Source organism: Salvelinus alpinus, chromosome 28, assembly GCF_045679555.1.
Source record: "Salvelinus alpinus chromosome 28, SLU_Salpinus.1, whole genome shotgun sequence".
Taxonomy (NCBI): Eukaryota; Metazoa; Chordata; class Actinopteri; order Salmoniformes; family Salmonidae; genus Salvelinus; species Salvelinus alpinus.
Genome location: NC_092113.1, coordinates 8,871,957 through 8,889,908, shown reverse-complemented (window position 1 = coordinate 8,889,908; position 17,952 = coordinate 8,871,957). Strand labels below are relative to the sequence as shown.

Here is a 17,952-nt window from a genome sequence, read left to right as displayed (position 1 = left end):
TTTAATCCATTTTAGAATAAGGCTGGAATGTAACAAAATGTGGAAAAAGTCAAGGGGTCTGAATACTTTCCGAATGCATTGTATGACTGCCATCCCCATCAGTGTATCACCCTCCTTCAGGCCATGTATGAGGCATGCAATGATTTCAATACAGACCAATGTCAGGCTTGGATTCGTCGTGCCAAAATGTTTTTCTCCAGGTGCATGAACAGTTATATGATATTTACTGTGATTTCGATGAGAACCTATGGCCAAATGCTCAAGACAGTTTATTTGATTACATTGTGAAAGATTTCTTCGATCCCTTTGATCACACATGGGATAGAAATGATGGAAATGTGATCTGTCAATTTTAATGGTTAGTGCAAGTGTATTGCCTAATGTGAAAACAGTGTAATGTACTGTAATTTACAGTACTGTAGCATACTACATTCAAAGGGCAATTTTGAAACATGTATCTTACATTTTTTGCAATTGGTTGTTAAATAACTACATTGAGAAGATATCATTATGTTGTGTTTTGGTGATTAAACCAATGTAGTCATTAAAGTTCACAGTAAACTTATATTTTGATTCAATGGTTGTGTGGTGAAAGATGTCAACAAACAAAATGAACGCACAATGAAAGTGCTCACCTTACCAGTTTTGAGGTTTGTACTAAGAGTTTTGAAAATTCACCACAAACTTGTGAAAATAGTACCAAAGCGATTAAAAAAACTGTAGTAGCCTACAATTGATCAGACTGGAAAATAGTCTCGTTTCTATGCAATACAGCATGTCAGGTCGCTATTGCTTTAGGCACATAGAGTTTTTGTTTTTGTCAGTCGGGAGTGATACTTGTTATCACACTTTCTTAATACCGGAGGGAAGTGGAGAGCGCGCCTTGAGCTTTGTGCATTGTGCCCGACCTGCGATTTCCTTGAATCTGATTGGTCAAGATACGCAAAGCATCTGCAGGAACACTCTGGATGTGAAGGACAGAGAAATTGTGCGCGAGTTGACAAATCATTAGGCATATCAAAGGAAAAAAATGTACCTGCACTTTGCCCCACTTTTTAACACTTTGCGTCGATATATTTTATTAAACTAAATCAAAAGGGATGTGGCAAAATTCCGCCTCGCCACACGTTTTCCGGTGCCCTGATGCATGCGTTGTCAGCAAGCGTGTCAGGGAGGAGGACAAAGAACAATAGCGAAAATAAAAAGCAAGGGCAATAATGCAGTTTGAAAGAGGAGGAATAGACATGCAGAATAAATGACTTACACTCTATATACAAAAGTACGTGGACACCCCTTCAAATGAGTGAACTCAGCTATTTCAGCCACACCTGTTGCTGATTTTTTTAAATTCTTTTTATTTAACTAGGCAAGTCAGTTAAGAACAAATTCTTATTTACAATGGCAGCCTAGGAACAGTGAGTTAACTGCCTTGTTCAGGGGCAGAACAACAGATTTTTACCTTGTCAGCTCAGGGATTCAATCTAGCAACCTTTCGGCTTCTGGCCCAACCCTCTAACCACTAGGCTACCTGCCGCTGATAGGTGTATAAAATCGAGCTCAGTGACTTTCAATTGTCATAGGATGCCACCTTTCCAACAAGTCAGTTCTTCAAATTTATGCCATGCTAGAGCTGCCCAACTGTACATTCTGTTATTGTAAAGTGGAAACGTCTAGGATCAACAACAGCTCAGCCACGAAGCGGTAGGCCACACAAGCTCCCAGAACGGGACCGCTGAGTGCTGAAGCGCGTAGCGCATAAAAATCGTCTGTCCTCGGTTGCAACACTCACTGCTGAGTTCCAAACTGTCTCTGGAAGCAAAGTCAGCACAATAACTGTTTGTCTGGAGCTTCATGAAATGGGTTTCCATGGCCGAGCAGCCGCACACAAGCCTAAGATCACCATGTGCAATGCCTAGCGTTGGTTGGAGTGGAGTGATGTAAAGCTCACCACCATTGGACTCTGGAGCAGTGGAAATGCGTTCTCTGGAGTGATGAATCACGCGTCACCATCTGGCAGTCCGACAGATGAATCTGGGTTTAGCAAATGCCAGGTGAACGCTACCTGCCCCAATGCATAGTGTCAACTGCAAAGTTTGGTGGATGAGGTATAATGGTCTAGGGCTGTGTGTTATGGTTCGGGCTAGGCCACTTAGTTTCAGTGAAGGGAAATATTAATGCTACAGCATACAATGGCATTCTAGACGATTCTTTGCTTCCAACTTTGTGGCAACAGTTTGAGGAAGGCCATTTCCTGTTTCAGCATGACAATGCCTCCGTGCACAAAGCGAGGTCCATACAGAAATGGTTTGTCGAGATCGGTGTGGAAGAACTCGACTGACAAAGCCCTGACCTAAACCCCATCGGACACATTTGTGATGAATTGGAATACCTACTGCGAGCCAGGCCTAATCGCCCAACATCAGTGCCCGACCTCACTAATGCTCTTATGGCTGAATGGAAGCAAGTCACCGCAGCAATGGTCCAATATCTAGTGGAAAGCCTTCCCAGAAGAGTGGAGACTGTTATTACAGCAAAGTGGGAACCAACTCCATATTAATGCCCATGATTTTGGAATGAGATGTTCGACATACTTTTGGTCATGTAGTGTATGTTCGAGGCTTTGCCAACCTAAATTGATTGCCTGGGCAACACCATATTGTAAAGCATTTTTTACATTTACATTTCACAAATGCTCTTATCCAGAGTTATTAGGTTTAAGTGCCTTGCTCAAAGGCACATCAACAGATTTGTATCCCTGGTGGAAGGAGGTTTCTGGGCTCCATAATTACCTCTTGGTCCTGCAGCCTTAGCAGAGGGAGCATTACACATTCTGCTTGACATTGGTGACACTTGGCCAGGGTAAAACCAGCTTCACACCAGCCTGTGACAAGCCCCTCCTGGGCAGCCCACTGAGGTCAGGTTGAAAGTACAGTGTTAAAGTTGAAAAGAAACAATCAACATGATAAGAATGTATACATCAAAACAGAGACAATTTAGGAACATGTTTGGCTGTGTGTTATTCTAACACAGTCCACTATTTCCTGTGTATCCTTTTGTGGGGTGGGTTATTACCGTGTAGCTCAGTCGGTAGAGCATGGCGCTTGCAACCCCAGGGTTGTGGGTTTGATTTCCACGGGGGACCAGTACAAAAGAAGTATGCACATGTATGCACTGTAAGTCGCTCTGGACAAGAGCGTCCGCTCAGTGACTAAAATGTCAATGGTTCTCTGCGGCCCAGTCTTTCGAGCTGTGCTGTAAATTTCCATGCGCACAAGAGCATCCTCGTTGCTTTAATGTGCTGATTTATACTATGGCATTTCATGCCATAACAGTATGTGGCTGTTTGTGTGTATACCCATTCATGTTCTGTATAACTTGGCATGCTCCACTTCCTCCCCAAATGGCAGACTTTGCAGGTTTTGTGGTGTTTCAGAGTCATGAAGCCATCTTTCATCTATTCGGGCTTGGCAGTCAGTGTGCTCTGATTGGCTGTGCTACTGTCACCACACGCTAACTCTTACATGAACATATGCTCACTCACAGGCACACTAGCACGCCACACACACACACTGATGACACACTCCCACACAAACATGTTTTTCAGCACACTGGCTGCACCTGCACATTGCACCCAGTCAGTCATTGCATACTCCATCTCTGTTACATAGGGCATTTTCTCTGTTCATATGATTGGTTTCCTGCCAAATGCATAGAACTTGATGAGAAGACATATACTAAGTGTAATTCTTCTTCATTTTTAAAATCCTGTTCAAGATCGGGGTGAAATATAAGTAGTGGAGTTGGGTCCACACGTGTCTGTGAAGCCACAAGGGTAGGCAACACTTTCCAAAGTTGCTTGCCAAGGCTGTGATCCCGTGAACTTTGAGTTCAGATAAGCGTTTTACTGTCAGGAAACATTGTTTTCGAAATCCACACAACAGCATTTTTCGTATAAATCTATGCAGAAAAAAGCTACCTGCTGGGCATGAAGAAGTGAGCAGGTACTTTCCATTGATTTATTCATGGAAGGGTTCCTTCAGATGATTTGGTCTGTGTATGTGTGTGTGTATGTCTATATATATATATATGTGTGTGTGTATGTCTATATATATATATATATGTGTGTGTGTGTGTGTGTGTGTGTGTGTGTGTGTGTGTGTGTGTGTGTGTGTGTGTGTGTGTGTGTGTGTGTGTGTGTGTGTGTGTGTGTGTGTGTGTGTGTGTGTGTGTGTGTGTGTGTGAGAGAGATAGAGAGCTAGGGTGAAATAAAGGTGTCAATCAAATCTATAAAATGGAACTGAAGCTTGTAAAGCGGTGAAGTAACATTGTTACACATCATGCACTGGACAGGGATAGACTATGCGCAATTGAATAGTTTAGAACAAAGTTGACTGACTACCAACCCTGATCTTGCATAGCCTATGCGGTCCAAAACGCATGCTGCGCAACAATGAGCAGGACGCTCATTTTCATTGGCTGGCGCGACAATATAAAGTTCAGCAGCTTCATAACTCAGCGCATACCGCTGGCAGCAAGCGTCATCGAAGGTGTACTGTACAGCATCCCGGCGGAATGCACTGATAACTGACTGAGGATTTACACGTGTTTTTCTTTCGCATATCAATTTATTGTGTTCGTCAACCAAATCGTATTCACAATGAAGGAAAGGAGACTTACCCAGCCTCTGGTGGCGAGATGTAAACTGGTGTTGGTTGGGGATGTTCAATGCGGAAAAACGGCGATGTTGCAAGTCCTTGCCAAGGATTCCTATCCTGAGGTATGCAATGTCTACACCTGGCACATTTGACTGGATTATAATACCCATATCCTAAATGCACGCGGGATAGGCTACATACACAGACTATGAAGAGATGACAATAGCCATAGAAACGTCATTCTAATTCTATGATAATAACGAATAGAAGTTTAATATTGCATTGTTTTCTGTGCTTGAGGAAAGATTGAGTAAACCGGAAAGGATATGCAAGTCAGTACAATTCCTCTGAGAACTTCAATGTTGAGAGAAATTTCAAATGGTGCTTAATTTCAAATGGAGTGCATAGCGCGTAGAGCTCACTGTACAATCTTGTTGGATGCATTTGCAGTTGGCTTTGGTTGTGTTTCAGATTATGTTGTTCCCAATAGAAATGAATGGTGATAAAATAATGTATTGTGTCCTGTTGGAGTCATGAAAGCATTATTCACGATTCGTTCATGATTATTCGTAATAATGGTACCATCCACATGAATGTAGAAGTGTTCAGAAACATATTCTATTCTTGTTTACAGTAAAAGTGACTCCAAAATCACACAATACGTGATTTAATCACGGTTCATTTTTTGTATTGGGAACAACATAATCAAAAACACAACCAAAACAAACTGCAAATGCATCCAACAAGTTTGTAGAGTCACATGCTTAACGTAGTGCAGGAATATGGGACCAAAATACTACACTTTAGCCTACTTCAATACACATACAAATGAATAGGTCCAAATACCAAGGGGCAGGACTAGATGTATAAAATGTTTTCCTTTCTAAACAGTAAAACTGTTCAGATGCCTTATTTGGTCAGACAGACAGCACAGCAGCCACAGACTGGGATGATCATTATGTGTCAATCTAATACGGCTGATGATTACTGGGGTGACTGTTTCACAATGACTGACCGTATTATAATGCGTAGCTAATGAACTCGCTCCTTTCTGTATCCACAGACATATGTTCCAACAGTATTCGAGAACTACACAGCGTGTCTGGAGCTGGAGGAGCAGCGCGTAGAGCTCAGTCTCTGGGACACATCAGGTGAGCGTTACACTCTGCACTCTCCGTGCGTACATCCAATATACCGTACAGTAATTGAAGCATGGATTTGAGCATATCCAGGTATAATAAGCCTTAATAACGTCTTATAACAAAGGTTATAGTGTGTCATGTCTCTCTATACAAGATGCTCTACCTGTAGATATAGTGCAGGAGGTTTTTGATGCGTGAAATTAAGTTCAAGTCCAAAAGCACGCCATTTGAAATGTGTCTCAGCATTCAAGTTCTCAGACTAATTATGCTGTAAAACCTGACTTGTAATTTCTTTACAGTTTAACATTTCCTTTCCCACCCGCCCTGAAAACAATGCAATCAGAGAGTTTGCGTAACCAACAGTAGGCTAACTAAAGGCCCATTGGCCATTGTCTCACGGTCTTATTTAGCATCATAGTGTATACTGGATGGTTGTTAGTTGTTTGTTATTGTTTACCTTTAAGATAGCGATCTGTTGAACCTTTTATACAGTACTGTTGTCCTGCTGCTTATCACAGGTAGTGATGTGGTAGGCTGCTGAGGTCTGAGAAGTTCGTGGAGGAAGGCCTTTTTCTCAGACAGAGGTGACACAACATTTGAATGCAAATGACCATTTGTGTGCCTGCCTGTTCTCTGTTTCGGTCTCCTCTCCCTTCGATTTATCTTTAGAAGGCATAGAATGACGTAGGCCTAATTCATTTGGCACTACAGTGATCTCATTCCCAGGAGACAAATATATCACCCTTTCGCCACCTACCCCCTTACTAGAGGAATGTCTAATAACTTGTCGGCTCTACATCAAATATGACACCTATAGCGGACACACACACACACACACACACACACACACACACACACACACACACACACACACACACACACACACACACACACACACACACACACACACACACACACACACACACACACACACACACAGTGTTGTGGTGATCCTTCTACATCTTGAAACTGGTGAACATGATCAACAGAACACAACCAGTTCCATGTTGTTGGGCTGCTATGATTAACCTCTACCACGGGGATTTCTGATTGGGCTCCATGGAGTTCAGTTGTGCAGAGGGGGGGGGGGGTTCATTGGCCAGGGGGTTGCCTCTGCATGAGTGGTGGGAATAGTGTGTGTGTGTGTGTGTGTGTGTGTGTTCGTGCGTGCGTGCAACAATGATGATGATGCAATCCCAATGACAAGGTCCTTACCTTTTTCAGTGCACCGTCTAATGAGTCTGGGCGGCTGATGTCGAACCCAATGTGGAATAGACGTTGAATTGACGTCTGTGCCCAGCGGGAAGCGTGTACAAAATGCCGTATATAAGAGAAAACATCACAGGATTCCATTCTTTCGCTTTGTCTGTTTCACTTCAAAAGAGATGGACCGAGCTGGATGCTCGTCCACTCCATAGCGAAAGTCCCGTTACATAATTACCATATACATTTTTCACACCTTGTTTTAAAGCTCTGCCCAGCTCTTCCCACCTTTATTTTCCCCCACAAAACAGTCTAGTCGCTTCTATCTATCTGAGCTCTGTGTCTATCTCTCTAACGTCCTATCCTGGCAGTGCTCTTGTCGTTCATGGCCACACCAAGGTTTTCTCTGATTGTACTATTACTAAAGTTGGTGATTATACATATATCGCTATTATCATGTTTACTGATGGTCTGTGGGGGGAGAGAGAGAGAGAGAGAGAAAGCCTAGCTGTTGATGATTAAACCATGAACAGCCATATCATTATTTTCTCTGAGATTGCTCTTATTCTCATGTTATTTCTTTATTTTCCTTGGCTGAGGGTGTGTGAAGAGAGGCAGAGGGTCCCTTAGGGTCAGGCTGCAGCCTGTGCTTTGCTGTGGAGTGGGCTGTGTTGTTTTGTGTGTTGTTGTGTAACAGAGTTGCTGTGCCTAACGATTCCCCCTGCCGCTCCTCTCTGAGTTCATGATCGAGCTCTGCGGCTGCCTGTTCTCACCGTCTCTCTCACAGTGACCGGACTCAAAGTGAGATGCTCCGTTAGTTCTCTTTCCCTCTGCCTCTCCAGCCTCCATCAACAAGCAAATAGTTTATCATTCGTTTTTTTAGACTCCTCCTTCTCCCAGTGTTGTGTGTGTGAGTCCACGTCCAGGGAGGGGAGGTGTGTGTGGGGGGTGTATCATGGCTTGTGTCCTCTCTCAGCTCCAGGGCTCAGAGCCATCATCATGTCTGTTTCCCCAGTGTTGCATCACCCTGGGCTCCTCTCTGCCAAATGCTGGCATTGTCACCTACTGGAAAAACAAGTCAAATCGCTACTATTCAGTTGCCTCGTTTCTTGCCTTTCCACACTTGACTGTTCATACAGTCATTCCCTGTGAACGTCAGACAATTGTCTCCCTCACATGAGAGCGTTTGTTAGGCTATTAATAATGGATTGGATCTGAAGACGGTGTCAGGCTGACAGTAGCAGGAGGGAATACTATATCATCCAAATGCATTTGACACTACCCATAGAGGCGTACGTAGGTCGTACATCCACAGATGAAGCTTTTCTTAATCCATTCTTACCTGGTTGAGTTCGTGTTTCATACGTTTCCGGAGTAGGTTGAGAAGCAGGGAGAGGAAATTGAATCTGTTGCTGGTGCGGTAAGCGATGAGGGTACACAACAGAGGACGGACATTCAGTCAAGCGTCTGTTTTGAGCACAGGGACCTCCCTTTGCAACACTAACATACTAGCATACTCTTCCGGCGCCGAAAAGAGATGGCCGCCTCGCTTCGCGTTCCTTGGAAAATATGCAGTATTTTGTTTTTTTATGTGTTATTTCTTACATCGGTACCCCAGGTAATCTTAGGTTTCATTACATACAGTCGGGAGGAACTACTGAATATACGATTAACGTCAACTCATCATCGTTCCTACCAGGAATATGACTTTCCCGAAACGGATCCAGTGTTTTGCCTTCCACCCAATACAATGGATCTGATCCCAGCCGGCGACCCTGTGCGACGCCGTAAAAGGGGCAAACGAGGCGGTCTCGTGGTCAGGCTTCGGAGACGGGCACATCGCGCTCCACTCCCTAGCATACTACTCGCCAATGTCCAGTCTCTTGACAATAAGGTTGATGAAATCCGAGCACGGGTAGCATTCCAGAGAGACATCAGGGATTGCAACGTGCTCTGCTTCACGGAAGCATGGCTAACTCAAGAGACGCTAACGGAGTCGGTGCAGCCAGCTGGTTTCTTCATGCATCGCGCCGACAGAAACAAACATCTTTCTGGTAAGAAGAGGGGCGGGGGGGTATGCCTTATGATTAACGAGACGTGGTGTGATCATCATAACAACACACAGGAACTCAAGTCATTCTGTTCACCTGATCTAGAACTCCTCACAATCAAATGTCGACCGCATTATCTACCAAGGGAATTCTCTTCAATCATAATCACAGCCGTATATATTCCCCCCCAAGCAGACACATCGATGGCCCTGAACGAACTTTATCTGACTCTTTGTAAACTGGAAACCACACACCCTGAGGCTGCATTCATCGTAGCTGGGGATTTTAACAAGGCTAATCTAAAAACAAAACTCCCTAAATTCTATCAGCATATCGATTGTGCTACCAGGGCTGGAAAAACCCTAGATCATTGTTATACTAATTTCCGCGACGCATATAAGGCCCTCCCCCGCCCCCCTTTCGGAAAAGCTGACCACGACTCCATTTTGTTGATTCCAGCCTACAAACAGAAACTAAAACAACAAGCTCCCGCGCTCAGGTCTGTTCAACGCTGGTCCGACCAATCTGAATCCACGCTTCAAGACTGCTTCGATCACGCGGATTGGAATATGTTCCGCATTGCGTCCAACAACAATATTGACGAATATGCTGATTCGGTGAGCGAGTTCATTAGGAAGTGCATTGACGATGTCGTACCCACAGCAACGATTAAAACATTCCCAAACCAGAAACCGTGGATTGACGGCAGCATTCGCGTGAAACTGAAAGCGCGAACCACTGCTTTTAACCAGGGCAAGGTGACCGGAAGCATGACCGAATACAAACAGTGTAGCTATTCTCTCCGCAAGGCAATCAAACAGGCTAAGTCCCAGTACAGAGACAAAATCGAGTCGCAATTCAACAGCTCAGACACAAGAGGTATGTGGCAGGGTCTACAGTCAATCACGGATTACAAAAAGAAAACCAGCCCCGTCGCGGACCAGGATGTCTTGCTCCCAGACAGGCTAAACAACTTTTTTGCCCGCTTTGAGGACAATACAGTGCCACTGACACGGCCCCCTACCAAAACCTGCGGGCTCTCCTTCACTGCAGCCGAGGTGAGTAAAACATTTAAACGTGTTAACCCTCGCAAGGCTGCAGGCCCAGACGGCATTCCCAGCCGCGTCCTCAGAGCATGCGCAGACCAGCTGGCTGGTGTGTTTACGGACATATTCAATCAATCCTTATCCCAGTCTGCTGTTCCCACATGCTTCAAGAGGGCCACCATTGTTCCTGTTCCCAAGAAAGCTAAGGTAACTGAGCTAAACGACTACCGCCCCGTAGCACTCACTTCCGTCATCATGAAGTGCTTTGAGAGACTAGTCAAGGACCATATCACCTCCACCCTACCGGACACCCTAGACCCACTCCAATTTGCTTACCGACCCAATAGGTCCACAGACGACGCAATCGCAACCACACTGCACACTGCCCTAACCCATCTGGACAAGAGGAATACCCATGTGAGAATGCTGTTCATCGATTACAGCTCAGCATTTAACACCATAGTACCCTCCAAACTCGTCATCAAGCTCGAGACCCTGGGTCTCGACCCCGCCCTGTGCAACTGGGTCCTGGACTTCCTGACGGGCCGCCCCCAGGTGGTGAGGGTAGGTAACAACATCTCCACCCCGCTGATCCTCAACACTGGGGCCCCACAAGGGTGCGTTCTGAGCCCTCTCCTGTACTCCCTGTTCACCCACGACTGCGTGGCCATGCACGCCTCCAACTCAATCATCAAGTTTGCGGATGACACTACAGTGGTAGGCTTGATTACCAACAACGACGAGACGGCCTACAGGGAGGAGGTGAGGGCCCTCGGAGTGTGGTGTCAGGAAAATAACCTCACACTCAACGTCAACAAAACAAAGGAGATGATTGTGGACTTCAGGAAACAGCAGAGGGAGCACCCCCCTATCCACATCGACGGGTCAGTAGTGGAGAAGGTGGAAAGTTTTAAGTTCCTCGGTGTACACATCACGGACAAACTGGATTGGTCCACCCACACAGACAGCGTTGTGAAGAAGGCGCAGCAGCGCCTCTTCAACCTCAGGAGGCTGAAGAAATTCGGCTTGTCACCAAAAGCACTCACAAACTTCTACAGATGCACAATCGAGAGCATCCTGTCGGGCTGTATCACCGCCTGGTACGGCAACTGCTCCGCCCACAACCGTAAGGCTCTCCAGAGGGTAGTGAGGTCTGCAGAACGCATCACCGGGGGCAAACTACCTGCCCTCCAGGACACCTACACCACCCGATGTCACAGGAAGGCCATAAAGATCATCAAGGACAACAACCACCCAAGCCACTGCCTGTTCACCCCGCTATCATCCAGAAGGCGAGGTCAGTACAGGTGCATCAAAGCAGGGACCGAGAGACTGAAAAACAGCTTCTATCTCAAGGCCATCAGACTGTTAAACAGCCACCACTAACATTTAGCGGCCGCTGCCAACATACTGACTCAACTCCAGCCACTTTAAAAATGGGAATTGATGGAAATTATGTAAAAATGTACCACTAGCCACTTTAAACAATGCCACTTAATATAATGTTTACATACCCTACATTACCCATCTCATATGTATATACTGTACTCTATATCATCTACTGCATCTTGCCATCTTTATGTAATACATGTACCACTAGCCACTTTAAACTATGCCACTTTATGTTTACATACCCTACAGTACTCATCTCATATGTATATACCGTACTCTATACCATCTACTGCATCTTGCCATGCCGTTCTGTACCACCACTCATTCATATATCTTTATGTACATATTCTTCATCCCTTTACACTTGTGTGTGTGTATAAGGTAGTAGTGGAATTGTTAGGTTAGATTACTTGTTGGTTATTACTGCATTGTCGGAACTAGAAGCACAAGCATTTCGCTACACTCGCATTAACATCTGCTAACCATGTGTATGTGACTAATAAAATTTGATTTGATTTGATTTTTACACTTCGATGTATAGGCCCGCACACACACACGCACACACACACATGCGCACACACACACACGCGCACACACGCGCACACACACGCACGCACGCACGCACGCACGCACACACACACACACACACACACACACACACACACACACACAATGCTCACGCACAGATTTTCTTCGCAGTTGTCTTCAATGTGTAACACGAGAAGCATTGGCTTTTTTTCTAACGACGTTGTACATACATACAGTGTGTGTTCTGAATCATGTCAGTGTGTTGCTTCATACATGATACACTCGTAGAACAACCATCTATGAAAGGTTCTCCCTTGATAGAGAGATCTTCATTTCTCCTATCTGATTTCAAGTGGGATTTCTGCACAGACAAAGAGTTCAATATAAACCCTTTGGGTAACGCAGGGGTGTGATTGGGATAGAGTTATAGTGCACTGTGGCTCTCTCTTACTCTTTCTCTCTGTGTGTGTGTGTGTGTGTGTGTTTGTCTGCTTGTGTGTTCATTTGATTTATTGGCGAGTTCTTCTACTGAGTGGGAAGGCGTGGGGCTTTAGTGAAATGACTTACTGTAGATCCGAGGGTGAGGGAGGAAGAAAATTGGAGTGTGTGTGTGTGTGTGTGTGTGGAGAATGGTTCGGGTACAGTGGGGGGGGGGGGGGGGGGGGGTATAATAGAGGGTTGGATTCAAGCATTGTCTACCAAGGCTGTTGCCGTAGTTACCGGGGGGAAGTGGGTGGTGTCCTGTGCTGTGTGGGGGGACAGACTCCTTGTGTTAATAGTCTGAGAGCAGTGCTCAAGCATCTTTGTCTGACAGCACCCAGCAGCCATCGTTAGCCTATAGCATCCCTGCACCCAGCCCTGGCCTTTACTATAGTATCCCAGCACCCAAACCTACAATACACCAAGCACCTAACACTCCTCATTCTTGGTCTTTAGTAGGGATGAACGTTGCCCCAGGGACATCACGATCCGATATTATCATGATACTTAAGTGCCCGGATACGATGCTTACTGGGATTCTCACAATTCTACGTGTATTGCAATTCGATACGCTGATTTTATTGCGATTCGATGTTCCAAATACATTGCACACCATATGTCCGCTGCAGAGGGACGAGAGATCCATGAGAAAACGATCAGTCATGGAAAGTGCTGAAAACAAATTGGCTCCCTATTTACAAAGAAGATGAAGAACAAGCTATGAAGGAAAAATACTTGAGTTTTGGTGCAGCTACAACAAACTAGCACAAAAATAATATTGCAATATTGTCAAAATGATACGATATTCAGTCAAAAATAATATCCCAATATGTAACTGTATCAAATTGTTTTCTTTTCCCATCACTAGTCTTTATACTGTTCTGGTACGAATCATTCTTATTGCAACTAGTGGAGTCTCATTCGTTTGGTACTGTCCTTTCGAAAGCCCTGTGACTGACCCCAGCCGATCTGTTTGACCCTACAGGCTCTCCATACTACGATAACGTCAGACCCCTGTGCTACAGCGACTCAGACGCTGTGCTCCTCTGTTTCGACATCAGCCGTCCAGACTCATTTGACGGTGCACTGAAAAAGGTAAGGCTCTTGTCATTGTGATCGTCATCATCGTCATTGCTGTTGTCAATTTCTTCTTCCTCCTCCTCCTCCTCCTTGTTATCGTCACAATCATCGTGATCATGCTCTCTGTGTACCATGTACATTACAGCTGTGGTTATGATACATTATAACAGCCTTATAACAGTCACATGTCCTTTTCATTGCAGTGGAAGACAGAGATCCTGGATTTCTGTCCCAGCACACGCATCCTCCTGATAGGCTGTAAAACAGACCTGCGCACGGACGTGTGCACGCTTATGGAGCTGTCCAATCAGAAGCAGACACCCATCTCACATGAGCAAGTGAGTCTTTCTCTCTTTCTCCCTTTCTCTCTCTCACGCGCTCTCTCTCGCTCTCTCTCGCTCTCTCTCTCTCTCTCTCTCTCTCTCTCTCTCTCTCTCTCTCTCTCTCTCTCTCTCTCTCTCTCTCTCTCCCCCCATCTCACTCCTGTTCTTCCCCATCGTGTTGCAGGGGTCCTCCATGGCCAAGCAACTAGGTGCGGAGGCCTACCTGGAGTGTTCAGCCTTCACCTCAGAGAAGAGCATCCACAGTGTGTTCCGTACTGCAGCCCTGGCCTGCATCAACAAGCTGCAGCCCTCCACCAAGCCCAGCCCTGCCCGACGCCTCTCCAAGAGACTCCTCTTTCTGCCCGGCAAGTCTGACCTCCTCTCCTCCACCTTCGGCAAGGACAAGGCCAAGGGCTGCTCCATCATGTGAGGAAGGGAGTAGAACCCAGACAGTGGTGGCCAGAGAGGCACTCCATTGACCGGTCCAGAGGATAAAGGGGGGTGCGGGGTGGGGAAGGGAAGGAAGGGGTTTCTCTTTAATCCCTCTGGCCTCCCCAAACATCCTCCCCACCCCCACTGACGGCCCTCTTTAAAAAGACTGCTACCCCTCCATGGTTTACTCTGTGTAGTATATACTGGTCTTCTTCATGACCCCCCCCCCTCCATCCCCCACAAACACATACACAACAGACCCACACACACACACACACGCACACAGACACACACACCTCACCAGCATAGGTTAGTGCAGACTTCCTTTTATAATGACAGTGAGAGCGAAATGATATAAGAAAACATCAATTGTAAACACAGCTCACCTCTTTGTAATGTTGATGTGTGTACCATCCCATCCATCATCCTTGCCCTAAATTAAACTTGTAAATGTTAACGTTAAAATGGGATCTTTGCTAAAAAAAAAGGATGAGGTGGCCACCTCTACATTCCTGGCAATGAGAGGGAACGGTACCCAGAGTACCCAGTGTAACGCAACTGGGGGGGGGGGGGGGGGGGGGTGAGAGAGTGGGCCTTAAATTAATTATTTCCATGGCGACCTCTACAGTATTTATTTTAGGACATTGAATCTGTCAGCAATGAAACAGAGTCTGGGGGAGGGATATGGCAAGCACACCGCTCTTAAAAGAGGTAGTGGGGAGGATAGACTGAGCGAGTGCACGTCTGAAGGAGTGCTTATGTGACTCAACATTCACACGGGCCATTAACAGTAAGACGGAGGACATGCTGTGCTGAGAGAAGAAAAAGAAAACAGAGGATGATAGAGAGACTTGTTTTTCTTCCTCCTTTAGTTCGACCACTCTCTTCTTCATCTCAAGGTGTTTAACTTCAGACGTTCATGGAGTGGGGTGATATTTATAAGGCCACTTATACTGTCTAATAGTCTTTGATATTTGATTTACTCAAAGGAGAAGAGTCCCCCCTGGTTCCTCTAAGCCTCATTTGGATCATTCTTAAATCCTCTGACCTTGCGCTAACGTAACACATAAAAGGTAAATCGTCCTTCACTATGAGCTTTTAACCGTAGCATTGAAAGAGTCAAGAGCTCACTCACTACGCCTCAAGAAGCTTACCGGTGGCAGGGATAAGCTGATCATGTCATTGTCAACACTGGGCTTAAAGAGAAGTCTCCTTGCTCCGCGATTGGTCACCTGAGACGAGACTCTCTGGAGTCGTCGTTCTTGTAGTGTGGCTAGTCATGATAGTACAGGATCAAGGCCTTTACAAAGCTGGGTATCTCATTCATACCGTGTGAAGAAGAGCTTAAGAAATGTAGATGGGGTAAAGAGTCCTGGGTGTGGTAAGGGGTGGGGGTGGGATGGGTTGGAATGAGCCGAAACAGAACTAACAGGCTGGTCCTGTCTGAAGAAAGTTATTTTTCCATTTTTGTCTGCTTTGTATTCAAATCTTTTAAGTATAATTTAATTTAATTTTTTTTGGTTTTCTTCTCATTTGAAATCTGCTTTCTGCCCAGTCCTTCTTTAACTGTTTATTGTTGTCTCTGCTGTTTTTGTTGTTGTACTTCCTGACGTCATCTTGTATTAGGAGCTGTCTACGGCTCAGCTAACGGAGGACTTCATGATTTGTTTGCACTGACAGGAGCTCTGACCTGTTTGGACATACAGAACACTGGAATTGAACGTGTTGCTTAGCAACAGTGCGAGCAGGGGCAGGCGTGAGCAGGGCTGCGGTGACTGGGATGCAGTTCCTGTCTCTGGGAGAAAAGAAAGAGGGCTTTTCAACTGGGCTCCTCACCATTTCATTTGTAGCACCAGACAGAGACCACTACTAAGGTGACGGCTGGACATTTCAGTCAGTAGTACACTGCTGAAAAAGATCTGAAAAACCTAATTTGAAGCCTCCGAACTAAGTGGCAGCTCAGTGGCAGCTCAGTGGCAGGTGTAAGAACAACACAGGGATTTTCAAAAAGCAAAGTGAGTACCTTTCCAAACTGAGTTCCAACCAAAACACTATTTTTTAGCAGTGATACACTGTTACTGATGCGGTTACTGATACACTGTTCAAACAAAAGTCATTTTGACTGAATACCCAGCCTTCATGTTACAGTGGGGTCCGCTCCCACCCCTTTACTAAGAACAGACCATGTCTGGTTGTACTTATCCTGCTTTATATGCCATTTGAAAGCTCCAAAAAGAACGACGTTGAAACGAAACAAAGCGTTTGGGATATGTAAAATGGCTTGACCTTCATTTATTAATGAAATACTGTATTGCTTAATGTTGTCATTTTTATTTTTGACATTTTTCATTTGAACGGACACTGAGATTTCGGTCCGTCCTTTTTCTGTCGGGTTCTGAATAAAGTTTGCTTTTGTTCATCATACTCTCAGATGTTTCAGAGTTTTTGTGGGGTTAAGGTTTGGTGGGCCGTATGGGGGAAAGCAACATCTATAAGTTGTTTTGAATGTTTATGAGGCATTATAACATGTGATGGGGTGGTGCCATAAGTAAAGTGTTATCAACATAACATACAGTATGACACTTGAACAGGTAGCTACACCCTCAAAGGCACCATCACACTCCCTGTGATGAGGAAGACTCTTGGGCACTAGCAGCCCTGTCGGGCTCATCAAGCTCTTATCTTACTTCTGTTGAGGAGTCTTTGGCTAAAATCACGTCCTTGAAGTTAATGAAGATGTTGCGGTAAAACGTGAGCCATATAGAATAACTTCAGCGTTAAAAGCCATTCACAAATATAGCTAATTGCCTCTTACCTTTGGGCATACTTTGAGATGTTAACGGATGATACCCACGTGCTAGGACTAGAAGGATCAGCCTAATAGTACCGGGGCATAAGTGATCAAATTGCTGAGGGGTGTTGTAATTTAGTCCACATTAAATGCCCAATTTGATCATCTTTAACCGAAAAACAACATGAGCACCGGTGACACTGAGAGCTGTAATTATATGAATGATCCTCACACTGCAGCTCAGAAGGACATCATTTTGGCTATTAGAGCGCTAACAGGGCTATTACGTTAATGCATCACATCCACCTGTAGAGAAACCACTTCAGACACTTCATGCTCTACTATACTGTGATGGCAGACACAAGTTGCCCTCAGTAAGATTGCAGCTTCATAACATTACGCGGTTTGGTAAATAGAAAAGTATATCGATGCATTGTATTTCAGCTTTACTTTGAGCTATGATGTAGGGTAAATCCATTGCAATGAATCCTTGTGTGTCTTAACCATAACATTAAAGTGGTGTTGGGTCAACTAAGCTTACTTCAAGGTTCTTACAGTGAAGGAATGTAGGATAGATAGTGATACAGCTATTTGTGTGTTTTGTCTTCAAAGAAGAGTGACATGATTGTTTTATCCCTGGTTCCAGGGTTCAATAGTCTGCTGCTGTATGTTTGGCCTCTGCGTCTACTGATATGAAATAATATTGAGATTATTTGAAAATTGAAATGGTGGAAACTAAATGTAACCAAAATGTGTATAGCTCCAATGGCCTTGGTGCCACCCCTCCCCCCAAAAACACACAAGCACACATACAGGTTGAGTATTTTAA

General features: G+C 45.0%; 1 protein-coding gene across 2 annotated transcripts; it reads left to right on the top strand.

The window, feature by feature from the left end:
* The first annotated feature begins 4,501 nt into the window (after window positions 1-4,501).
* On the top strand, window positions 4,502-16,756 carry LOC139557125 (rho-related GTP-binding protein Rho6-like). Of its 2 annotated transcripts, XM_071371505.1 has the most exons (5): window positions 4,502-4,777; window positions 5,719-5,806; window positions 13,483-13,592; window positions 13,781-13,915; window positions 14,085-16,756. In XM_071371505.1, exons 1-5 carry the CDS (start codon window positions 4,658-4,660, stop codon window positions 14,328-14,330), a joined length of 699 nt encoding a protein of 232 aa, XP_071227606.1. In that variant the 5' UTR covers window positions 4,502-4,657; the 3' UTR covers window positions 14,331-16,756. The 2 variants fall into 2 exon arrangements, with proteins under 2 accessions (XP_071227606.1, XP_071227605.1); XM_071371504.1 differs by lacking the exons at window positions 4,502-4,777; window positions 5,719-5,806 and adding an exon at window positions 8,170-9,054.
* Window positions 16,757-17,952: the final 1,196 nt, after the last annotated feature.